Below are 25381 nucleotides of genomic sequence, written 5' to 3' on the forward strand. Positions count from 1 at the left end.
TCGGCTGGTTCAGGAGGATCCAGCCGAGATTCGAATCATGTATGGGCAGAGTGAATATACCCAAGTTGATCGATCAATCAACTTGGGTACAACCAGCCTGCCAGATTTTACATGTGATTATTGCAAGTGAAGAACACAATGGCTCAGCAGGAGGGATTCCCCTGTCAACACCTGTCTGTGTTGATGGGGGAATTTAGTCTGTGGTTGCAGGAAAGAAGTTTGCTCCTTCTATAGCTGGACAAGGCTCTGAAAAAAATCTCTTTCACAGTAAAAATTTCCTTGCAAATTGAACAGCCCATTTACCTTTTATTTACCTTTAGTAAATCAATCCCTGAGTGCCCATAAACTAGAGATCAATTCCTGATCCAGCCAATTTATGCCAGATTAAATTAAAACTTTTTCATATAAAGACACCAGTCCAACCTGAGTGAGGGTGAGTGCATGCCTACAATTATCCCTATTTTATTTTTTTTTTTAACCACTTCAGCCCCGGAAGGATTTACCCCCTTCCTGACCAGAGCACTTTTTACAAATTGGCACTGCGTCGCTTTAACTGCTAATTGCGCGGTCATGCAATGCTGTAACCAAACGAAATTTGCGTCCTTTTCTTCCCACAAATAGAGCTTTCTTTTGATGGTATTTGATCACCTCTGCCGTTTTTATTTTTTGCGCTATACACGGAAAAAGACCGAAAATTTTGAAAAAAAATGATATTTTCTACTTTTTGTTCTAAAAAAAATCCAATAAACTCAATTTTAGTCATACATTTAGGCCAAAATGTATTTGGCCACATGTCTTTGGTAAAAAAAATGTCAATAAGTGTATATTTATTGGTTTGCGCAAAAGTTATAGCGCCTACAATCTAGGGTACATTTTCTGGAATTTACACAGCCTTTAATTTATGACTGCCTATGTCGTTTCTTGAGGTGCTAAAATGGCAGGGCAGTACAAAACCCCCACAAATGACCCCATTTTGGAAAGTAGACACCCCAAGGAAATTGCTGATAGGCATGTTGAGCCCATTGAATATTCATTTTTTTTGTCCCAAGTGATTGAATAATGACAAAAAAAAAAAAAAATTACAAAAAGTTGTCACTAAATGATATATTGCTCACACAGGCCATGGGCATATGTGGAATTGCACCCCAAAATACATTTAGCTGCTTCTCCTGAGTATGGGGATACCACATGTGTGGGACTTTTTGGGAGCCTAGCCGCATACGGGGCCCCGAAAACCAATCACCGCCTTCAGGATTTCTAAGGGCGTACATTTTTGATTTTACTCCTCACTACCTATCACAGTTTTGAAGGCCATAAAATGCCCAGATGGCACAAACCCCCCCCAAATGACCCCATTTTGGAAAGTAGACACCCCAAGCTATTTGCTGAGAGGCATGTTGAGTCCATGGAATATTTTATATTTTGACACAAGTTGCGGGAAAGTGACAATTTTTTTTTTTTTTTGCACAAAGTTGTCACTAAATGATATATTGCTCACACAGGTCATGGGCATATGTGGAATTGCACCCCAAAATACATTCTGCTGCTTCTCCTGAGTATGGGGATACCACATGTGTGGGACTTTTTAGGAGCCTAGCCGCGTACGGGACCCCGAAAACCAATCACCGCCTTCAGGATTTCTAAGGGTGTACATTTTTGATTTCACTCTTCACTGCCTATCACAGTTTCGGAGGTCATGGAATGCCCAGGTGGCACAAACCCCCCCCAAATGACCCCATTTTGGAAAGTAGACACCCCAAGCTATTTGCTGAGAGGCATGGTGAGTATTTTGCAGCTCTCATTTGTTTTTGAAAATGAAGAAAGACAAAAAAAAAAATTTTTTTTTTCTTTTTTTAATTTTCAAAACTTTGTGACAAAAAGTGAGGTCTGCAAAATACTCACTATACCGCTCAGCAAATAGCTTTGGGTGTCTACTTTCCAAAATGGGGTCATTTGGGGGGGGTTTGTGCCACCTGGGCATTCCATGGCCTCCGAGACTGTGATAGGCAGTGAAGAGTGAAATCAAAAATTTACGCCCTTAGAAAGCCTGAAGGCGGTGCTTGGTTTTCGGGGTCCCATACGCGGCTAGGCTCCCAAAAAGTCTCACACATGTGGTATCCCCGTACTCAGGAGAAGCAGCAGAATGTATTTTGGGGTGTAATTTCACATATTCCCATGGCATGTTTGAGCAATATATAATTTAGTGACAACTTTGTGCAAAAAAAAAAAAAAAAAAAAAAAATTTGTCTCTTTCCCGCAACTTGTGTCACAATATAAAATATTCCATGGACTCGACATGCCTCTCAGCAAATAGCTTGGGGTGTCTACTTTCCAAAATGGGGTCATTTGGGGGGGGTTTGAACTGTCCTGGCATTTTATGCACAACATTTAGAAGCTTATGTCACACATCACCCACTCTTCTAACCACTTGAAGACAATGCCCTTTCTGACACTTTTTGATTACATGAAAAAATTATTTTTTTTTGCAAGAAAATTACTTTGAACCCCCACACATTATATATTTTTTTAAAGCAAATGCCCTACAGATTAAAATGGTGGGTGTTTAATTTTTTTTTTTCACACAGTATTTGCGCAGCGATTTTTCAAACGCATTTTTTGGGGAAAAAACACACTTTTTTACATTTTAATGCACTAAAACACACTATATTGCCCAAATGTTTGATGAAATAAAAAAGATGATCTTAGGCCGAGTACATGGATACCAAACATGACATGCTTTACAATTGCGCACAAACGTGCAGTGGCAACAAAATAAATACATTTTTAAAAGCCTTTAAAAGCCTTTACAGGTTACCACTTTAGATTTACAGAGGAGGTCTACTGCTAAAATTACTGCCCTCGATCTAACCGTCGCGGTGATACCTCACATGCATGGTGCAATTGCTGTTTACATTTGACGCCAGACCGACGCTTGCGTTCGCCTTAGCGCGAGAGCAGGGGGGACAGGGGTGCTTTTTTTTTTTTTTTTTTTTTTTTTCTTTATTATTTTTTTGCTTTTTTATCTTATTTTAAAACTGTTCCTTTCATTTTTTTTTTTTTTAATCATTTTTACTGTTATCTCAGGGAATGTAAATATCCCCTATGATAGCAATAGGTAGTGACAGGTACTCTTTTTTGAAAAAATTGGGGTCTATTAGACCCTAGATTTCTCCTCTGCCCTCAAAGCATCTGACCACACCAAGATCGGTGTGATAAAATGCTTCCCCAATTTCCCAATGGCGCTATTTACATCCGGCGAAATCTAAGTCATAAAATGCTCGTAGCTTCCGGTTTCTTAGGCCATAGAGATGTTTGGAGCCACTCTGGTCTCTGATCAGCTCTATGGTCAGCTGGCTGAATCACCGGCTGCATTCTCAGGTTCCCTGTTGAGACAGGAGAGCCAGAGAAAAACACGGAAGACGATGGGGGGGGGGGGGGCATTCTCTCCCACTGCTTGTAAAAGCAGTCTAGAGGCTAATTAGCCGCTAGGATTGCTTTTACATGAAAGCCGACCGCTGGCTGAAAAGAATGATACCAAGATGATACCTAAACCTGCAAGCATCATTTTGGTATAACCACTCAAAGTCGTGAATGCTGTACCTGAAGACAAAAATATGGCTAACAATAAAGCACAGTAAATGGTAAAGTATAAAAAATTGCATACCTGAAAAGCAAACATGATAAAACATAATAACAATAAAACATTGCAGAATAGAATACAGTAAAAAAGAGCAGAACAATAGAGAGAATAGAGAGAGAGAGAATAGAGAGAGAACAATAAAACGACAACTATTACTTTTTATTTTATATTTTTGTTTGTGTTTTTTTTTTTTTTTTTTTTACACTTTTTTTGTAACTGTAACTTTTATAACTGTAACCGGTTCCAGGTTCGGGTCTCTCAAAATGCGATGGCATCTTGGGAGACCCTGTGAAAGTGTGTCCTAGTCTGTGCAATGCTGTACCCTACGCTAATACTCAGCTAGTGAATGGTAGCATTCAAAACATTCACCAATGCAAAGACCAGGATTGTCAGGACAGGAGGGACAATAATAGCGGGTGTCACGCCTATATCCGTGCTTACTGCAGACACGACATCTTTTTTGGGAGGGTTCGTTGGGTAGGGGTACTAGGGGGAGGACATAAAGAAAATGCCTCTCATGCAGCCGACTGCATTTGGTTGGGGATGTGAATGGGGGAAGTACGGGCGCTGCAGAAGCGGTGGGTTCCCAATTAGGATTGGCGAATGCAGCAAGAAGGGCATTATGGGCACGACGGGCCTGTGTTTGTCTTCTTTGTGGCAGCGGGACACTACTTGTGCTTGCCACCTCACCAGCTTGAACTGCACTTATGGGACTCGCCACGTCACCAAGTGTTACTGCAGTGCTGGTTTGACTATGACCGGGGTGTACTAGGCCGCTGGCGCTTGCCAGTTCACCAAAACGCTACCAAAAAAACTGTTAACGATCGCAGGGATCAGGCCTGACTCTGCGAACGCTGCAGTTATGCGTTTAGTGTTTTGTAAGTGACAGTGATCGATCGATACTGCACTTGGGTGGGCTGGGCTGGGCCGGGCGGAGGGGCAAAACGCAGGTGCTAGCAGGTATCTGGGCTGATCCCACTAACACTGCGTTTTTGGGAACCCTAAACTGCTGGGGATGCCAGTATAGATCTGATCGGATCAGATCAGATATTGATCAGTTCAGATACTATACCACTAAGGGAGGTGTACGGTGCGTGCGTGGGTGTTAGCGCTACTGGCACTAATCTGACGCTGCCTGGGGCTGGTGCTTGCCAGTTCACCAAAACGCTACCAAAAAAACTGTTAGCGATCGCAGGGATCAGGCCTGACTCTGCGAACGCTGCAGTTATGCGTTTAGTGTTTTGTAAGTGACAGTGATCGATCGATACTGCACTTGGGTGGGCTGGGCTGGGCCGGGCGGAGGGGCAAAACGCAGGTGCTAGCAGGTATCTGGGCTGATCCCGCTAACACTGCGTTTTTGGGAATCCTAAACTGTTGGGGACGCTAGTATAGATCTGATCGGATCAGATATTGATGCGTTCAGATACTATACCACTAAGGGAGGTGTACGGTGCGTGCGTGGGTGTTAGCGCTACTGGCACTAACCTGACGCTGCCTGGGGCTGGTGCTTGCCATTTCACCAAAACGCTACCAAAAAAACTGTTAGCGATCACAGGGATCAGGCCTGACTCTGCGAACGCTGCAGTTATGCGTTTAGTGTTTTGTAAGTGACAGTGATCGATCGATACTGCACTTGGGTGGGCTGGGCCGAGCCGGGCGGAGGGGCAAAACGCAGGTGCTAGCAGGTATCTGGGCTGATCCTGCTAACACTGTGTTTTTGGGAACCCTAAACTGCTGGGGACGCTAGTATAGATCTGATCAGATCAGATATTGATCCGTACAGATACTATACCACTAAGGGAGGCGTATGCTGCGTGCGTGGGTGTTAGCGTTACTGGCGCTAATCTGACGCTGCCTGGGGCGACGCATATCACCGCCGGGCGATCAGGGGGCTAAATCTTTATTCGGCGGGTGCCCTGACACTATAAAAAATAAACAAACTAACCAGCGTCACCCGTAACAGTTATACAGTGATCAGTGGTGAAAGGGTTAACTAGGGGGCAATCAAGGGGTTAAAACATTTATTAGGTAGTATATGGGGGTCCCTGTCGCTATAAAACGCTGACGGCGAACCTAAATATTTACCTCACTAACTAGCGTCACCAGTGACACTAATACAGCGATCAGAAAAATGATCGCTTAGCGACACTGGTGACGGGGGGTGATCAAGGGGTTAAAACTTTATTAGGGGGGGTTAGGGGGGTACCCTAGACCTACAGGGGGGTAATACTAACTGTCCTAACACTGTAAATGTCACAAACTGACACCAATACAGTAATCAGAAAAAAAAAAAAAAAAAAAAAAAAAAACCTGCTGGTGTCAGTTTGTGACAGGGGGGGGGGTGATTGGGGGGGGATCGGGGGGCGATCGGGGGGGGGATCGGGGTGTTTAGTGTGCCTGGCATGTTCTACTGTGTGTAGTGTGTTGGTGCACTTACATTGCAGTCTTCTCTCCTCGGCCCGGAACGGAAAATACCGAGCCGAGGAGAGATGACATCATTTCCTCTGCCTCTGTGTACAATACAGAGGCAGGGAAATGATCCCATTGGCTGAGAGCGATCGCGAGGGGGGGGCCACGAATGGATGGCCTCCCCCTCACCTCCGATCGCCGGGGGAGATTTGCCGACCGCCGCTGGCACCGGGGGGGGGTCCGATCGGACCCCCCACCCGCGGGCAGGCAAGGACGTACATATACGTCCTTTTGCCTGCCCGTGCCGCTCTGTCGACGTATATAGTCGTGCGGCGGTCGGCAAGTGGTTAAGGTACCCATATAGCACTGGCAATTTATGCAGCACTCCACACATACATCGAACACTCACATCGGTCCTTACCCTCTAGAAGCCCACAATCTAAGGTCCCCAACTCACATTCATATACTAGGGCCAATTTTTGGACAGAAGCCAATTAGCCTACCAGCATGTCTTTGGAGTGTGGGAGGAAACCGGAGTACCCAGAGAAAACCCACGCAGGCACAGGGAGAACATGCAAGCTCCGCGCAGGTAGTGTCGTGGTTGGGTTTCGAACCAGTGACTCTTTTTACTGCTAGGTGAGAGTGCTACCCACTACACCACTGTGCCCCCCAAAATCGAAATTCGGATGGTTCTTTCTTAACTGGACAAATTTCAATCCGTGTTTACCCGGCTTTACAAGTACAAGATGCAATCTGAAGTCAAGGCACTCTGTTCCCTAATCCAAAGTCCAGATCATGTTGGCACTAACAATAGCCAACTTCTACTGCTTCTGGTCTCTTGACAACTGTTACCTTACTTCATGCCTAAGTAAATGCTGACCAAATATTGAATGTCAATAAGGGTTTTCTACCTGCTATATGACAAATTGCAATCGTTACTAACATTTGACTCAGGCAGGAAAAATATAGGCATAGCACTACAAGGAGAAAAGCATAAAATATATATGGCCTTATTTACCTCTAAGGCAGGGCTGTCTTGGCTAAGATGTACACATTCATTTATACAAGAATTAGGTTTCTTTGCATTGCTAACTTTTGCCTTCATCAACATTAGTTGTTAAAAAAAGACTTAGACTGGGTTCACACTGCAGTACAGAGCGACTCACAGCAGCATCTCCTGACATGTTAATCCGCATCCAATTCGCAATAGTGTAAACCCAGCCTTAGGCCATAAATACTGGAGAAATACTGAAGAAAAAACCCTAAAACGGCATCAGGTAGTTGTGGGCTACCTTACAAACAGTGCTTTGTCCATCCAAGAACAGTACCTTTGCAAAGAGCTGCCTGCATGATCTACTTCAGGCTAGCTATTATTCTCTAGGAGCCAGCTAAAGGCAGACCCTGCCAATTAGTCTGCAGTTTGTGGACACAGGACACTTGTAATAAGAGGGGCAGTGTGGAAGGCTGCCATACCTGATCCTGGGCAATGCAATATTATTATACTGTTGCTGGCAAGACACATATAAGGTTTACAACACTGCCGTATGCTGTAGTGGCATGAACATTAAACTTATCAACATTAATGATCTTGACATATTCTGCCTCATTTATTAAAATAGGTTACACTGGTACTGAATTGCTGCTGGGATAAAACAGTCAGTTCACATTAAAGCATAATGTTTTCAGTATAGTGAGGAGTTTCAAAAGTCTGCAAGATTTTTTTCCTGTCTGTAAAATTAGGTACACACACACAATTTTTTTCAAGCACCTGGTGGTTTGAGCAAAAAAAAAAAAAAAAGAAAGACAGATCCCCGCATCAACACAAGCCACACAATGCCAGTGCTTGTGTCTATAATAGCTGCAGCACTTGTGTCAACTATTGGGGCAGAATTACAGTGCAAGGCTGTAGTAACCCACAAAAACATCAGGTGATTTTTTTTTTTTAAGTTGTATGAAGACTGCAGAGTACAGATAATAGTACACATATGGTGAAAAGAATGATGCTATGAGTTCAGCTTTAAGTGTGTCTAATGATCTACTAACCAATGTACCAATGTTCCTCAACACTGATGTGCATGAAGACAATAACACAAGGGAAATTATGAATTAAAGAGGAGCTAAACTTACCTTTCCTTCAATGGCCTCTCATCAGCATCGGCATCTTCTTGATGTCACTCCTACACATGTGCAGGATTCAGTCATCCCGGCACACAGGGACCATGCCAGGGATGTGAGCTGAGCCTGTGTAGCTCAGTGTATATTCTATAAAAGACTGTGAGCGAACGGGTTTATTTATTTTATTGCAGAAGAGACATGTAAGTCTCTGCAATAAAGAGCCTGTCTGCACGTAGTTTGTGGCAGCAGAACTTTAATTCCGCTTTAAGATAATATTGTTATGCCAATATAATGCAAAAGAAGATAGGCAAGGAAAGAGTAAGAAAGGCTGGTGTGGTAGAAGTAGTGGAGAGGGGATGAGAAACAGAGAGAAAAACATCCTTTTCATTTTTAAACAAAAACAAGTTAAGTGGTTTAAATATCGTTGTGGGCAACACAGAGTTTACCACTCACGCCTTAGGAAAATGGAAATATTTATTGCATAGTTTCATAGGCTGAAAAAGGACATGGTCTTCATGTTCAACCTTTAAAATTTCCTATTCAGGAATCCCAGCGGGTTTATAAATGAACACTACAGTAAAGATTTTAACCTAACATGCATAGAAATAAAGCATTACTAGATCTACTGATTACCAACAATACAGACCTGATCACGGATGAGGAAATACGGGGCAATTTAGGAAACAGCGATCACAGGTCAATTGGTTTCAGTATAAATTACGCAAATAGGAAACATAAGGGGACTACAAAGACACTGAATTTCAAAAGAGCCAACTTCCCTAAACTACGAACCTTGCTAGAAGGCATAAATTGGGATAAAATCTTAGGAACAAAGAACACGGAGGAGAGATGGGTTCGCTTTAAGAGCATATTAAATAAGGGCATTAGCCAGTGCATATTGGGTAATACATTTAAAAGAGCAAACAAAAGTCCTGGATGGCTTAACTCCAATGTAAAAATGCATATAAAAGCAAAGGAGAAGGCCTTCAAAAAATACCAGGTTGAGGGATCAGCATCAGCATTCAGACTTTTTAAAGAATGCAACAAGAAATGTAAGGGTGCAATTAGGACGGCTAAGATACTTAAATTCTTTAAGTATGTAAACAGTAAAAAATGGAGACAGACCATATCGGCCCCATAAAGAATGAGGAACGACACCTGGTTACAAAGGATGAGGATATGGCGAAGGTATTGAATTTATTCTTCTCCTCAGTCTTCACGAGGGAATCCGGGGGCTTTAGTAACCAAAACTGCAGTGTTTATCCTCATGACACATCACAGGAAGCCCCCTCATGGCTAACAGAAGACAGAATTAGAATTAGTCTTGGGAAACTTAACATTAATAAATCACCGAGACTGGGTGGCTTGCACCCAAGGGTACTTAGGGAACTCAGTCAAGTAATTGCCAGACCATTATTCATAATTTTTGCTGACAGTCTAAAGACTGGATTGGAGAAAAGCCAATGTAGCACCAACATCCCTGGGAATTACAGACCGGTTAGCCTAACATTAATAGTATGCAAGCTCTTGGAGGGAATGATAAGGGACTAAATAATGATATTTGAAGCGCTTCACAATGTGCATGAAAATGAATATATAAGAATAAATATAAATAGTCAAATAAATCCAGCGGTGAGTAAAAATTCCTATAAAATCCAGCAATCAAAATAGTGTAAAATTATTAAAAATTAGTGACACCAAATGTGTAAAAAATTCACATAAAAAATAAATATATAGGGATGTATTCAGAAGGTTCAATTATACAGGTGTAGAATCCTGATTGGTATAGAGCTTTTGATCACTAGCAAAGCTGTTTAAAAACACTTGCTTAATTAAGGTGCTCATTGATAGTACCAATGTGTTTTTTGCTTCTATTCACAACCAATGTGGGAATCATAAACAGGCAGATAAGAGAAAAAAACCAATCATTGTGCAATAGTTGGGATACCAAGGTACACAGGCAAACTTCAATCCACTCACGTGTGCCTTATAATGATAAGGCATATGCAGGTTTTACTATAGCAGTCAGCCGCCTTAGACAGGAGCAGATTCAGTGCAGTACACTGTGTGAAACTGCTGATCTGCACAGAGCTTCCTTGGCTCCTCCCACGCGTTACATCACAGTCACGTGACTTTTTCAAGGATCCTTGAAAAAGTCACGTGACTGTGATGTAACGCGTGGGAGGAGCCAAGGAAGCTCTGTGCAGATCAGCAGTTTCACACAGTGTACTGCACTGAATCTGCTCCTGTCTAAGGCGGCTGACTGCTATAGTAAAACCTGCATATGCCTTATCATTATAAGGCACACGTGAGTGGATTGAAGTTTGCCTGTGTACCTTGGTATCCCAACTATTGCACAATGATTGGTTTTTTTCTCTTATCTGCCTGTTTATGATTCCCACATTGGTTGTGAATAGAAGCAAAAAACACATTGGTACTATCAATGAGCACCTTAATTAAGCAAGTGTTTTTAAACAGCTTTGCTAGTGATCAAAAGCTCTATACCAATCAGGATTCTACACCTGTATAATTGAACCTTCTGAATACATCCCTATATATTTATTTTTTATGTGAATTTTTTACACATTTGGTGTCACTAATTTTTAATAATTTTACACTATTTTGATTGCTGGATTTTATAGGAATTTTTACTCACCGCTGGATTTATTTGACTATTTATATTTATTCTTATATATTCATTTTCATGCACATTGTGAAGCGCTTCAAATATCATTATTTATTCTTTTTAAGTGACTCTGAAAACACTCTCTTTTGATAGCAGCCTCACTTGGTTTTATGTGTAATTATCAGCTATTTAGCATCACAGCGCTTTGTGTTTTATATATAAATGATAAGGGACTATATACAAGATTTTAGTAATGAAAACGGTATCATTAGCAGTAATCAGCATGGATTCATGAAGATTTGTTCATGTCAAACCAATCTATTAACCTTCTATGAGGAGGTGAGTTGCCATCTAGATAAAGGAAGGCCCGTAGATGTGGTGTATGTGGATTTTGCAAAAGCATTTGACACAGTTCCCCATAAACGCTTACTGTACAAAAAAAGGTCTGTTGGCATGGACCATAGGGTGAGTACATGGATTGAAACCTAGCTACAAGGGTTCAGAGGGTGGTGATAAATGGGGAATATTCTGATTGGTCAGGGGTGGGTAGTGGGGTCCCACAGGGTCCTGTGCTGGGACCAATCCTGTTTAATTTGTCATAAACGACCTGGAGGATGGGGTAAACAGTTTTATCTCTGTATTTACAGACAATACTAAGCTAAGCAGGGCAATAACTTCTCCACAGGATGTGGAAGGATGTTGGTTGGGCAACTACATGGCAAATGAGGTTTAATGTAGAAAAATGTAAAATAATGCATTTGGGTAGAAAACATATGAATGCAATCTATACACTAAGGGAAGAACCTCTGGGGGAATCTAGGATGGAAAAGGGCCTGGGGGTCCTAGTAGGTGACAGGCTGAGCAATAGCATGCAATGCCAAGCTGCTGCTAACAAAGCAAACAGAATATTGGCATGCATTAAAAAAGGGATTAACTCCAGGGATAATTCTCCCACTCTGGCCGCACCTGGAGTATGCTGTCCAGTTCTGGGCACCAGTCCTCAGGAAGGATGTACTGGAAATGGAGCAAGTACAAAGAAGGGCAACAAAGCTAATAAAGGGTCTGGAGGATATTAGTTATGAAGAAAGGTTGCGAGCACTGAACTTATTCTCTCTGGAGAAGAGACGCTTGAGAGGGGATATGATTTCAATTTACAAATACCGTACTGGTAACCCCACAATAGGGATAAAACTTTTTCGCGGAAGGGAGTTTAACAACACACGTGGCCACTTATTAAAATTAGAAGAAAAGAGTTTCTCCTTAGCGGTAATCCTGAGTGTGGCTCGGGGGGGAATTTTAAGTACCAAAAGCGGTAACCCCAAGCCACACTCGGGATTGCATCGCAGGATCCAGGCAAAGTTACTTACCTTGTCCCCAGGATCCTGCGATGTCTGCCCGCTGTGTGTACGAGGTGCGAGCCGTGTCCTCCACCAGATCTATCAGAGTGCCGGGCTCCGTTCCCTGCGAGCGTTGCGACGCACCAAATTCAAAAAGTTAAAAACACATTACACATACAGTACACTGTAATCTTACAGATTACATTACTGTATCACATTATTTCACCTCCCTTTTGTCCCTAGTGGTTTGTCCAGTGCCTTGCATGCAGTTTTATATTATATATACTGTTCTTTCTGCCTGGAAACTGAAGATTGTCCATGGCAACCAAAAAGTGTCCCTTTACATCAAAAGCAGTTTTAGACCAGCTAGAAAACAGTGATAATAAATTAGAATCACTTGCAGACTTGAGCGATAGTGATTTGTGGGGAAATTTGTCATAAAACACTGAAAGTAATGACAGCAACAATTCTGCAACTGAGCAAATTTCAGTGTTTTTGATTTGATTATATTATTGAATCATTTTTATTATTATATTATTATTTGTTATAAATATTCATAGTTATTTATTATATTATAATTTGTGATTTTGTGTTTCAAACGTTATCATACCCCGGCTGTATACTAGACTCTTGTTTGGAAAGGTTTAAGTGTGTTATTCCTTATGGCGCGTACACACGACCGAATCCGTTGGACAAATCGATTGTGTGTGGGCTTCATCGGACCTTCATCTGACCTTTTCTGTCGAAAAATCTGACGGACTAGAAACAGAACATGTTTCAAATCTTTCTGACGGACTCGCGTCCTATCGAAAAAAACGTTTGTCTGTATGCTAGTCCGATGGACCGAAAACGACGCAAGGGCAGCTATTGGCTACTGGCTATGAACTTCCTTATTCTAGTCCGGTCGTACGTCATCACTTTTGAAGCGATCGGACTTTGGTGGGATCGTGTGTAGGCAAGTCTGTTTCGTCGGAACTCCGTCGAAAGGTCCTTCAGAGTTCAGGCGGACGAGAAGTCCGCTCGTGTGTACACGGCATAAGAATTACAGGCCTACAATATAAAACGCCAAATTTCCATGCAAAACATTGTACCACTTTGAGCATCAAAAATCTGACATAATCATACCACCAGGGAGGTTAATAATAAACTACGTAGAGGGTTCTTTACTGTAAGAGCGGCAAGGATGTGGAATTCTCTTTGGTGGTCTCAGCTGGGGGCATCGATAGTTTCAAAAAACGATTAGATAAGCACCTGAACGACCACAGCATACAGGGATATACAATGTAATACTGACATATACATATCACACACATAGGTTGGACTTGATGGACTTGTGTTTTTTTTTCAGCTACTATGTAACTATGCCCTTTATATCAAGTTTAAAGATTATATTATGAGTCCACTTGATTTGACATTTCAGAAAAGGATGCTGAATGGCACCAAAGAAGAAAATAAATTATGCTAATACTGCCTTCTTTTAACACATTACAACAATATAATATGCTATTTTATGGAATACAATATAAATCTTGTCAGGTAGTTAAGTAAGTTCTAATATCTGTGCAGAAGGATCCATTCTTTAATCTGGATCCATGATTTAATTCTGATTATTCAGGCACTTGGATAATATGATATAATAGAATATGAGATGATATGGTAAGCTGATGAAAGTACTGCATCTTCAAAGATCCACTTTCGTATTGTGTATTAGAGGATGCACTCACCTCCTTGAGCTTTTCAAGTTCATTCTGCAGAGCTTGCTTAGCTATATCAACTTCAATGAGCTGCTGACGTAGCTTTTCATTCTCTTCCTCTGTTTTAGTCCGCTTTTCTTCCACGTTTTCCAGCTCATGGTGAAGTCTAACAGATACATCCTTGGCTACCTAAAATACAGTTGTAAACAGTTATAAATAAATATACTGTACTATTATTCAACATATTGCCAGTACTGGGCTTATTTAATAACATATTGGGGTTGATAAACTAAAACTGAGGAGTGCAAAATCTGGTGCAGCTCTGCATAGAAACCAATCAACTTTCAGTTTTTTTGTCAAAGCTTAATTGAACAAGCTGATTGGCTATAATGCGCAGCTTCATCAGATTTTGCACTCTCCAGTTAGAATAAATCAACCCTTTGCAAAACACTGCTGCACACTAACCAATAGCAACTCAAATTTAGCTTTAATACGTTTAACTACATTACACTGCTATAAGCAGAGATGAAATTTGTTTTTTTTTATATGAATACTACACCTTCTTGTTCTCTTTATTTACTGAATCATTGCATTAAACATGTTTATTAACAGAAAAAAATGTGCTTTCAAATAAAATTTGAAAAGCAACCATAACATTGCCAAAGTGTACACAAGCATTGGTTTGTGTCAGAACTGTCTACTGTACGTCTCTCCCTACGTCACCAAATGCATTGGATTTTAAAGGCTAAAGCCTCGTACACATGATCGGATTGTTGGCCAACAAAACCATGGACTTTTGTCCGAAGGGCGTTGGCCCAAACTTGTCTTGCATACAAACGGCAAGGAATTGTCGGCCAACAAATACGAACGTAGTGACGTACTACGTTGTTTTTCAGCTCTTCAGCACCACCCTTTGGGCACTTTCTGCTAATTTCGTGTTAGTAGAAGTTTGGTGAGTGTTGATTCGCGCTTTTCATTTCGCACTTTTCATTTCGCACTTTTCAGTTCATTTCTGAACAGCTATTTGTCAACTAGACATGTTGCAGAATCGGAGGAGATAACGTGTTTTTTATTATTGGCCTTGGAGTTATTGCTTTGACCCAAGTCCAGTCCAGGAACAGGAGGAGGATTTCTTGGACCAAACATTGGTTGCTTTATTAATTGTGACCAAATATGTCATATGCCTTTGTTGCGGGAGCTCCAGGAGAATAATCCAGATGTTTTTCAGAATTATCTCCGGATGACAGACCCCTGCTTTCACCAACTCTTGGCACTGTTGACCCCCTATATTAAGAAGCAGGACACATGCATGAGGCTTTTATTTTATTTTTTGGTTGAATAATAATGATTTGCTTTGGTATATTTTCTATATTTTTGGATGTATAGAATGCACTTTTTGGTTAAGTTCTATTGGCAGATAACATGTCTAATTTTATTTGTTTTCTTTTATTAATGCACAATAAAAAAAATTGTGTAGAATAATACTTGGCTGTGTTTTACTTCAAATGACAGTTTGGGAGTAGGCAGTTACATTTAAAAAAAATACAATGTAAAATTAACAAGGGACACCAAGATAGTTGTATCTTTGATCTTTAAAATTACGGGATAATGGTGTTGTGGTAACTTGCACCAAAAAAAAAAAAAAAAAGAGCATAATAATATTATTCTTGATATCACTAGAAAAAAAAACCTTTGAAAATTTGTTTGCAATAACTCCATCAGTATCACCAGCAAAGCAGCTTCATTATTATCCCATTAAAGAAGAAGAGAATGTGCGCTGCATTTCGAGCTTTCATAATTTGCCACGTCACGAATGTTAATTCTCCATTATGAATGATATTTTACAAGACTGACCGCTTCCAGCTCGTCCTTGATTCCTAGCATGCGCGTTTGTACTTTGGATTTTTGTCCGACGGACTTGTGTACACACGCTCGGAAAATCCGACAACAGACAATTGTCTGCGGAAAATTTTAAAACCTGCTATCCAACATTTGCCCGCAGAAAATCCAACAACAATTGTCCGATGTAGCATACACACAGTCGGATTTTTCGCCAACAGCCTGTCATCACACAATTCCCGCTGGAAAATCCGATCGTGTGTACAGGGCTTAAGTTCACCTTTTGGGGAAAAATAATACAGGCACATCTTTTTTGCAGGTATAAAAAAAGGTGAATTTATTGTTTTTTTCCTACAGGAGTCTGCAAAGCAATGCATCCACAATCAGTGGAACACAGATGCTCCTGTAGACAAGCCCTACAGCTTTCAGCCTGTACCTCTGTATGGGTTGTCATTTTAAAAGCTGCATGACTCAGGAATGAACTACGAGTCAGCGCTCTTCACAGTTCATTCAGAACTACAAGCTTTCTGTCACAATGGCAGACAGGTCTTGTAATTCTCTCATTCACAGATTTCTGTGACTGAATGACACAGCTGTGTGGGTGCTGCGCTGTTTGCAAAGTGTGACAATGGGTGCAGGGAGAGGATCCCCCAGCCTACTATCATGGTGGAGGAGGACATGTACTGAACCATGTGACATATTACATCATAAATATTGGTGTAACATGCTCCAGAAGGTGAACTTATCCTTAAATGAAAGCCCATACTTTAATGTAAACCTGTAAGAGAAAATGCATAGGCCACCATAGGTGCCTAGCTGCCTGTGGCTTCCACACTTCGAGACATGCAGCAGGTGAAATTTAGAACCCCTGATCTGCATGCTCAGTCCTAATTAGTTTTTTTGAGTTTTGAAGACTTAGCTAAGCGTGAAAGCAGAGAAATACCAATATCAGGAGTCAGAAATGGCAGCAGTCCTCAGTGCAGGTTTCCTTTAAAATAGTAACAAACCCATATTGTTTTTTTAACTTATCACATTGAGCACAATCAAATATACTTTCCAGGTAAATTATTTTTTTAATTTCTCATACAAGCACTGGCAGTTTACAACTTTCAGTGCTGCTGGCTCCTTCTTCCTTAAAGCGGAGTTCCACCCAAAAGTGGAACTTCTGCTTTAAGGCCACCCTCCCCAGCTCCTGATGGTGAAATGGAGCTTTTGGGGGTGGGGGGGCTTGGGGAGGGACAGGTACCCGCAGCCACTTCCATTCAAGTCGCCTTATGCGATTGGAAGTGGAAGTTCTCCTTCCCCCTCCCTCCCGAAGTCTTCTGGGACACAAGACATGTCCTAGAAGACTTCGGGACCAATCACGCAGCACAGTGCCGCTCGCTCATGTGCAGTGGGCACACGGCTGTGAAGCTGCAAGCTGTCACAGCTGGGTGCCCTAAGTAGAGATGTCGTGGAGGGAGGAGAGAGGAAGGAAACTGCTGGGGTGTGTGCACCGCTGGACCGTGGGACAGGTAAGTGTGTGTTTATTAAAAATCAGCAGCTGCCGGAGGGGGCTGAGGGTAAGGACCCCACGCTTTTCCTGGAGCAATTGCTCATCAAGACCTATGGTAGAGAGGCCTTCTCCCCCATGCTGGCAGTTGAAAGAGCCCACCGCATGCCCGCCAGACCGCCGCCACAAGGAGCCCCACCACGTACTTTTATAGCCAAAATGCTCAACTACAGAGATAGAGACGCTGCCCTGCGACTTGCAAGGGAAAGGGGCAACATCCCCCTAGGCAATGTAAAAATTGCGGTGTTCCCTGACTTTTCGGCGGAGGTGCAGCGACGCAGACAAAATTTCATGGAAGCAAAGCGCAAGCTTAGAAACCTCAACATGAAATATGCCATGCTGTTTCCAGCGCGTCTCCGAGTGGAACACGACGGCCGTGTTTCCTTTTTTGAAGATCCCGCTGAGCTGATGGCCTGGTTGGAACGCAGAAGCAACCTGGAAAAGGCGGATTAAAGTGTCTGTGAGTATGTAATCATACGTTAATCTTCCACATGCACACCCCTGAAATAGATGTAACAACAACCCACTATCAATTTCCACTGAACACCCACCCCTATTTACTTCACCAGTTGTTACCGTTGTGAAGAATAGCCCAAGGGGTAGAGGGACACAGTGCCTACACAAATATCTACATGTACTCCCCTGTTGTGGGCTTAGATCCAGTTTATATTCTGCGGATCATTTCGGATACACAATGCTGGAACTTTCCTGGGACAAATCCCTAAATGATCGAACTACACTCATTACTTTTTACATCTCAATGGAGCTCTGGACTGCTGCAGTTCTACAGTCCACAAGCAGAGTGCAGCGTACTCTGCCCCCATACAAGTCTGGAACTGGCGGCCTAAGAAGAAAATACCACAACAGCACCAACCTTGATAATGTGCAAACTCCAGTTACACACCTGAGTGAAGAGAGGTTAGCCCTCTCTGTGTTTTTTCTTCCATGGAAAGAGAAGTTTAGAGGTGCACAGACAATCATCCTACTTCAAGTACTTTACTTTCATTATTTTTTCTCTCAATATGCCGTCAGGGCCGAGACTGTACAGAAAGTTTTGTTATGGGTGAATGCTAGCATCAGTTGGGGAAGATGCAAAGCAGGGAGGGGGAGGGGGAGGGGAACCTACAAGTTGAATTTCAATGTAAGTGTTTTAATGTTCAAGCGCACGGCGCTGACATACCTTTTGTTTCACTGGTGTTCAGACGCTGCATGCAGTGAGTTACATCACATAACCAGAAAGAATATAACCATTTTTGCTTTTTTCCAATTAAGGAAAGAAGGGTGTAGATTGAAATCACAAAAACATATTCTATTACAACTCCCGTTTCTATATAAATATGTTACCTTTCAATATAGCGTCAAGTCTGGGTTCATAGGGAAAGCATTGTCATGCATACACACCGAGACCAATTGGAGAGAATACGTATCGGGGGGGGGAGGGGGAGGGGGAAACTAAAAAGCCAGATTCAACTACACGTGCTCCGGTTAACCTGTGTGTGACAATGCTATATCCTACGTTTAACTGGTGTTCATTTGCTACCCATAGTATGTTATATCGCAGATGTATTGGGAGCCTGATACTTTCTGTTCTGTTTCTTCTAAGGAAAGGGAGCCTCAGGCTGGGTGCACAGAAATCCGTCCCATTTTATTTATTGCCCTTTTATTATTTCTTCTTCTATTACGCTACCAGATGCAAAAACATAAAGAAAAATCTGTTACTGATGCAGGCTAGCACTGACTGGGTGGGGGACGTTGCTGGGAGGGGGGAGCGGAAAAGGGAAGCTGAAAAACTGAACTCAAATGTGCGCACTTTAACTGCTACGTCTACAACACCAACACGTCCCGGTTCCATCGGGTGTCTACTGGACAAATACAATATGTTGTATCACCCATCCCTGCTATTTAACCATCCTACATCGCCCCGCCACAATGGGGCTAAAAGCTACATTAACATACTAATATATAGGCACAAACAACAATGCCTAGAATATCACTGAAGTTCCTTACATGGAACGTGAGGGGATTACGTGATAAAGTTAAACGGGCGGCAGCCCTCGCATTTATTAAAAAGCAAAGAGCGGATGTGGTGACCCTGGTTGAGACCCACATAGAGGGTAGACTTCAGATGACACTGCGTCGCCCGTGGGTGGGTTGGGCATTCCACTCGACCCATACAACACACTCGAGAGGTGTCTCGGTACTTATCGCAAAAACAGTGCACTTTGAATTATGCGAGCTACACACTGACCCACAAGGTAGATATATATTTATATCCGCTAAATTACACGGGGAACCCTTCTTGATCCTGGCTGTCTATGTCCCTCCCCCATTTTCCACTTCCATACTACTAGAGGGAATCTCCTTTATAGCAAAATACCCAACAGCTCAGACAATATGGATGGGAGATTTCAATAGTACACTTAATGACGAACTGGACAGACTGAGACCAACTCCACTTGCTACAAACCCCCCCAGGGATACTAAACTAGCCAGGCTTTTCTCACCCTTTCACTTGATAGACACCTGGAGGCATAAACACCCGCACACGCGTAAATACTCCTGCTTCTCAGCAACACACAATACCATGTCAAGAATTGATTTTATTTTTATATCCCAAAATCTGTTAGCACGTCTCCTTGAGACAGAGTTTGGTCCTAGACTGCTCTCGGATCACGCTCCATACTGGATCACCCTCACCTTCCATATAGATAAACCACCAACTTCATGGCGCCTTAATCCGTTCTGGCTGACGCTGTTGCCAGAGGATGACGACTTGTCAGCCGAATGGGAGACCTTCTTCCGAGAAAACACAGACTCTGCCTCTTTCCTGATAGTATGGGAAACTTTTAAAATACACGCCAGGGCTACCCTAATAACTCGCATCAACAAGATCAAAGCAAACTCATCAGATATATATGAGAAGCGGAGACTGAATTCTCACGCATAGAACACACATATCAAAATGACCCATCCCAAGCTAACGCCTCCCACTTAAAACTACAATCTAGGATCATGAACCAACTCCAATACGAAAAAGCAAGACAGAAATTATTTTTTGCCAAACAGAAGTATTTTGAGCAGGGTGAGAGAGCTGGAAAACTCCTGGCGTTTCTAGCTCGAAATGAGGACAAACCCCCAGTGGTAATTGCACTTCATAGCCCAGAGGGGCAAAAAATCACAGATCCTCCTGTTGTGTCATCTAAATTTAGGGAGTTCTTTATGGACTTGTACAATTCTAGGACCCAAGAGGGACCAGACGATATGATCCCCTTTCTGGAAGGAGTAGCATTCCCTCAACTTACGCTTGAACAAAGGGAGCTTCTGGAGGCCCCTCTCATTAAAGAAGAAATAGACACCGCAATTGCAAGTTTTGCCAAATCTAAATCCCCTGGCTCAGATGGGTTACCCATAGAATTTTACTCACATTACAATGAAATAATCACCCCCAAACTGCTTACCCTTTATAATGTCATGTTTCAACAATTCACCCTCCCATCCTCTATGGGTGAGGCCACAATTGTCTTGATACCTAAACCGGGCAAGGACTTGGGTCACCCGGAATCCTACCGCCCTATCTCATTACTACAGGCTGATATTAAGATTCTGGCCAAAATTCTAGCCATGCGACTCAATCAAGTGATACTCAACCTTATACATGCTGACCAGGCAGGTTTTATGCCGGGACGTAACACTTCCTTTAACCTACGGAAATTATTTATAAACCTGCAGGCTATACATGAGAATGTAGGCACAAGGGTGATAGTCACCCTCGATACAGCCAAGGCTTTCGACTCGGTTGAGTGGGGATACCTCTGGTGCTGTCTTGAACGATATGGTTTTGGTCCAAACTTCATTCAATGGGTACAATTACTATACCAGAACCCCGCGGCCAGAGTGGTGGCAAATGGATGGCCGTCTCAGAAGTTCGACCTCCACAGAGGCACGAGACAGGGCTGCCCATTGTCCCCACTACTGTATGCTCTGGCTGCGGAACCACTGGCTATTTCTATCCGGACAGACCCAGAGATTATAGGATTAAAAACACATTGCTCTATCTGGCGGACCCAGGTCCTTCCCTCCACCGGGCTCTTCAGACAATTGAACGATTTGGGAAATTCTCGGGCCTCAAAATAAATTGGGGGAAATCCCAAGTTTTACCAATAGACACTTTCCCACCCACGGAATTCCAAGCCACCCTACCATTACAAAGAGTAGACACAATTAAATACTTAGGAATAAATACCTCCAAAAATCCAGCAGACTATATAACACTTAACATTAAACCATTATATTCCCTTATTAAAACTAAAACACAATCGTGGACTAGACTACCCTTAGGAGTATGGGGCCGCATCAACCTTATAAAAATGATACTACTCCCTAAAATATTATATATACTCTGGCATACCCCAACATACATACCTCTAAAACACTTTAAAATAATGGAGTCCCTTCTCAAGCCCTTTGTGTGGGGGAAAAATAGACACAAGATTGCATGGCAAACCCTCAAAAACCCAACAGACATGGGAGGTACAGCACTTCCAGACCTTAATCACTACTATATTGCGTCCCAACTCTCCCAACTTTACCATATAGATAAGGTGGACAGTGAAAGATTCCGGATGCTACTCTGCCCACAATGGGCCCAAGGAACCTCAGATTCCATATATGCTATCACCATGGGCACTAGGACCAATGAAGGTAACACACACAAAACATCCCTGTTGTACCAATACAGACGCATCTGGGAACTCGCAAACAACAAACTCAATATACCCAGACATAACGACTTCACTCCCTTATGGTGTAACAGAGGCCTACCAGAGCTCCACAATATCCATGACCCGAGACCCTGGATGGAGAGGGGTATACTCTACTTGCACCATGTCTGGTCAAACGGAACCCTTAAAAGTTTTGACACCCTTAAAGAGGAATTCCATCTGGCCAGCAATATGGTATTCAGATTCCTCCAATTGAGACACGCAATACAGGCACAATTTCCACAACTCCCACTACAGTCAGCCCCCAATCCTCTAATAGCAATCATAAAAGACATAGACCCAAAAAAATTAATCTCCTGTTTCTATAACATGCTCACTATCCCAATAGCCACAAAAATAGCATACGGCCTCAAATCCCGCTGGGAAAGGGATCTGGGTAACCTAGAAGATGAGGAATGGGAAGAAGCATTGGACACAGTTAAAGAAGTATCTACCAAACTATCAGACAGGTTGACACAATTAAATATAATACACCGTACATACCTAACCCCGCATAGGATAGCCAGATACAAACACAACTGCTCAACATTGTGTCCAATGTGTAAGTCTACAGAGAGTTCGTTCTACCATCTCCTCTGGTCATGCCCACAGATACAGGGCCTATGGAAACAGATAGTGACCTTCCTTCATGACAACATGGGCTCACCTGTGACACTGGACCCCAAACAATGCCTGTTAGGTGTATTCCCGAACCCACTGGAAAAATACACCAAGGTATTTCTACAGGAGACCCTGTTTTCATGCAGAAAGATAATAGCTAGGAAATGGATGCGTCCCTTACCACCCGAGACTAAAGAATGGAAAGCAGAGGTAAATGGGACACTCCCATATAAACGGGTGATATACATCAATAGAGGGTGCCCAGACAAATACAATAGAATATGGGATCGATGGCTACAGGACTCGGAAACCTGCTCATGACCACTGTAAATTTCTTTGCACTGGAGAAATACCTCCCCTCAATGAAAATACTATAATCATACCCTACATTAAACGATAATATCAATAGAGAACATCAGAAGAAACGTACTACAGACCATTCATGTATGTAACCATCTTTATTTTACGTACAATTACATTGCAATGTATACATGTATAAATATGTGCAAATGATATGACTTGTACGCATTCTGATTCACAATAAAAAACTTTGTTGGAAAAAAAAAAAAAAAAATCAGCAGCTACACTTTTTGTAGCTGCTGACTTTTAAAGCGGAGTTCCACACAAAAATGGAACTTCCGCTTTTCGGAACCCTCCCCCCCTCCGGTGTCACATTTTGCACCTTTCAGGGGGGAGGGGGGTGCAGATATCTGTCAAAGACAGGTATTTGCACCCACTTCCGGCATAGACTCCCATGGGAGTCTATGCTTCTTCCTGTCCCGACCCCGCTGTCTGCTGGGAACACACAGCTCCCAGCAGAGAGCGGGGACCACTAGGGACGCGCAGCGCGACTTGCGCATGCGCAGTAGGGAACCGGGAAGTGAAGCCGCAACGCTTCACTTCCTGATTCCCTCACCTAGGATGGCGGCGGCAGCTGCCGAGAACCGAGCGGGTTCTCGGCGTCCCCTGCCGACATCACTGGACCCCGGGACAGGTAAGTGGCAATGTATTAAAAGTCAGCAGCTGCAGTATTTGTAGCTGCTGGCTTTTAATATTTTTTTTTTTTTGGCGGTGTGGGTGAACCCCCGCTTTAATAAACACACAAATGACTGGAACTCCGCTTTAATGTTGCTTTCTTGAAGAAGAAAATGAGGAGGAGAAGGAAGGAGCAGGGGAGTACCTTGCCATCCTATGCTACAGGGCTGTGTGTTTCTATTAATGCACACAATGTGAGGAGACAAAGTTAGAGTCCCAGCAAGCAAGGGTTCAACAGACCACTGCAAGAGAAAGGATCTACCCTGATAAAGGGAACCTGGGACAGTGACCATGGCAACAGATTAAAGTGGAACCTAGACCATGTTTAAAAGATAAAGAAGCTGAATACTCGGTACATTATTGTACAGTATTTGCTGCTGAAAGTGCCTCCAATTTTACAATACAAGAAATATTTTAATTTACAAGTTACATTTTTTACTGATTTTCTCTCTAGGGACTCAAAGTGCTTAAAAAATGAATTTAGAAGAAATGGGCGCACACCACTGTTGATCAAAATACTTTTTATTTGGACATCCCAAAAACTACAGGAATCAGGATGCTGGGTAGACGCGTCTCGCACACTTGACGTGCGCTTAGTCATTACCTAATGACTAAGCGCACGTCAAGTGTGCGAAACGCGTCTACCCAGCATTCTCATTCCTGTAGTTTTCGGGATGTCCAAATAAAAATGATTTTTATCTACAGTGGTGTGCGCCCATTTCTTCTAAGTTCATTGTGTGCTGAGACGAGCACCTACTGGATCATTAGGCTTCCTGGTCTCACCTGGAGCGGCGGGTGTGTCTTTTTCCACTCAAAGTGCTTAACCTGCTGTGGAGGCAGCCATCTTGGGTACACTCGACAAAATATAATTCAAGAGTCAATTTTAGAAAGTAACCAGCAGGTCTTTGGTGTATGGGAGGAAACCCACACAAGCACGGGGTGAAGATGCAAACTCAATGCAGGTAGCTTCCTGGTCAGTAATTAAAAACCGAGGAGCCCATTGCTGCAAGGCAGAAGAACTAACCACTAAGCCACTGTGCTTTATGTGCTGGCCTAGTCAAAGACAAATGTATATCAGATAAATTAAACCAAAATAGGATGTTTGTGAATAGCAGTTCATAGACACCCAGGTTTGAACTAAATATACTGAAAGAAGAGATTTGATTTGCTGCTACTTGTAACACCTTCATTTTTCTTACCTCCAATTTTCATAGATTATCTCCATGTTGTAAAATTTCCCACCTATGTAGTCAAACATTTTATCTGAAATCAAGTGCAGTACCTAATAACTAATCCTTGAAGCAGTATTAAAGCCAAAAGCAAACATTTATTATATTGCAGCTTACCAATTCTTAGATGTGATGGTTGTATTCGTTTCCTTTTTAAAGCTTTCTTTCTTCTATTTTCATGTTGTTTTTCAAAAATCACAGCAGAATGTATCAGTTTACATGGATGAGACAAACCACTTAAAGTGGGAGTAAACGCCCAACATGACTTTTACCTATAGGTAAGCCTATAATAAGGCTTACCTATAGATACTGTTAATATCTCCTAAACATGCACCATTTAGGAGATATTTTCTGTATATGCAGCCGGTGACAACACTGGCGCATGCGCTCTGAAGGAACGGCCACCCGGCCCTTCTTTCAGAGTTCTGTGCTGTAAACGGCGACTCCTGCACGCATGTGTGGGAGTGATGTCATCGAGGCTCCAGCCAGTCACACAGCCGCAGTCTGCAAACCCAGAAGGAAGA

General features: G+C 42.5%; 1 protein-coding gene across 2 annotated transcripts in view; it reads right to left on the reverse strand.

The window, feature by feature from the left end:
* The window catches only part of MTCL3 (MTCL family member 3), a 159704-nt gene that overhangs the window by 128027 nt on the left and 6296 nt on the right, over positions 1-25381 (reverse strand). For both annotated transcript variants that reach the window (XM_073627225.1, XM_073627220.1), the window contains exon 3: positions 13852-14010. In XM_073627225.1, coding sequence (XP_073483326.1) covers positions 13852-14010 — 159 coding nt within the window. The remainder of the gene's footprint in view (positions 1-13851; positions 14011-25381) is intronic.

Source organism: Aquarana catesbeiana, linkage group LG04 (genome assembly GCF_042186555.1).
Source record: "Aquarana catesbeiana isolate 2022-GZ linkage group LG04, ASM4218655v1, whole genome shotgun sequence".
NCBI classification, from domain to species: Eukaryota; Metazoa; Chordata; class Amphibia; order Anura; family Ranidae; genus Aquarana; species Aquarana catesbeiana.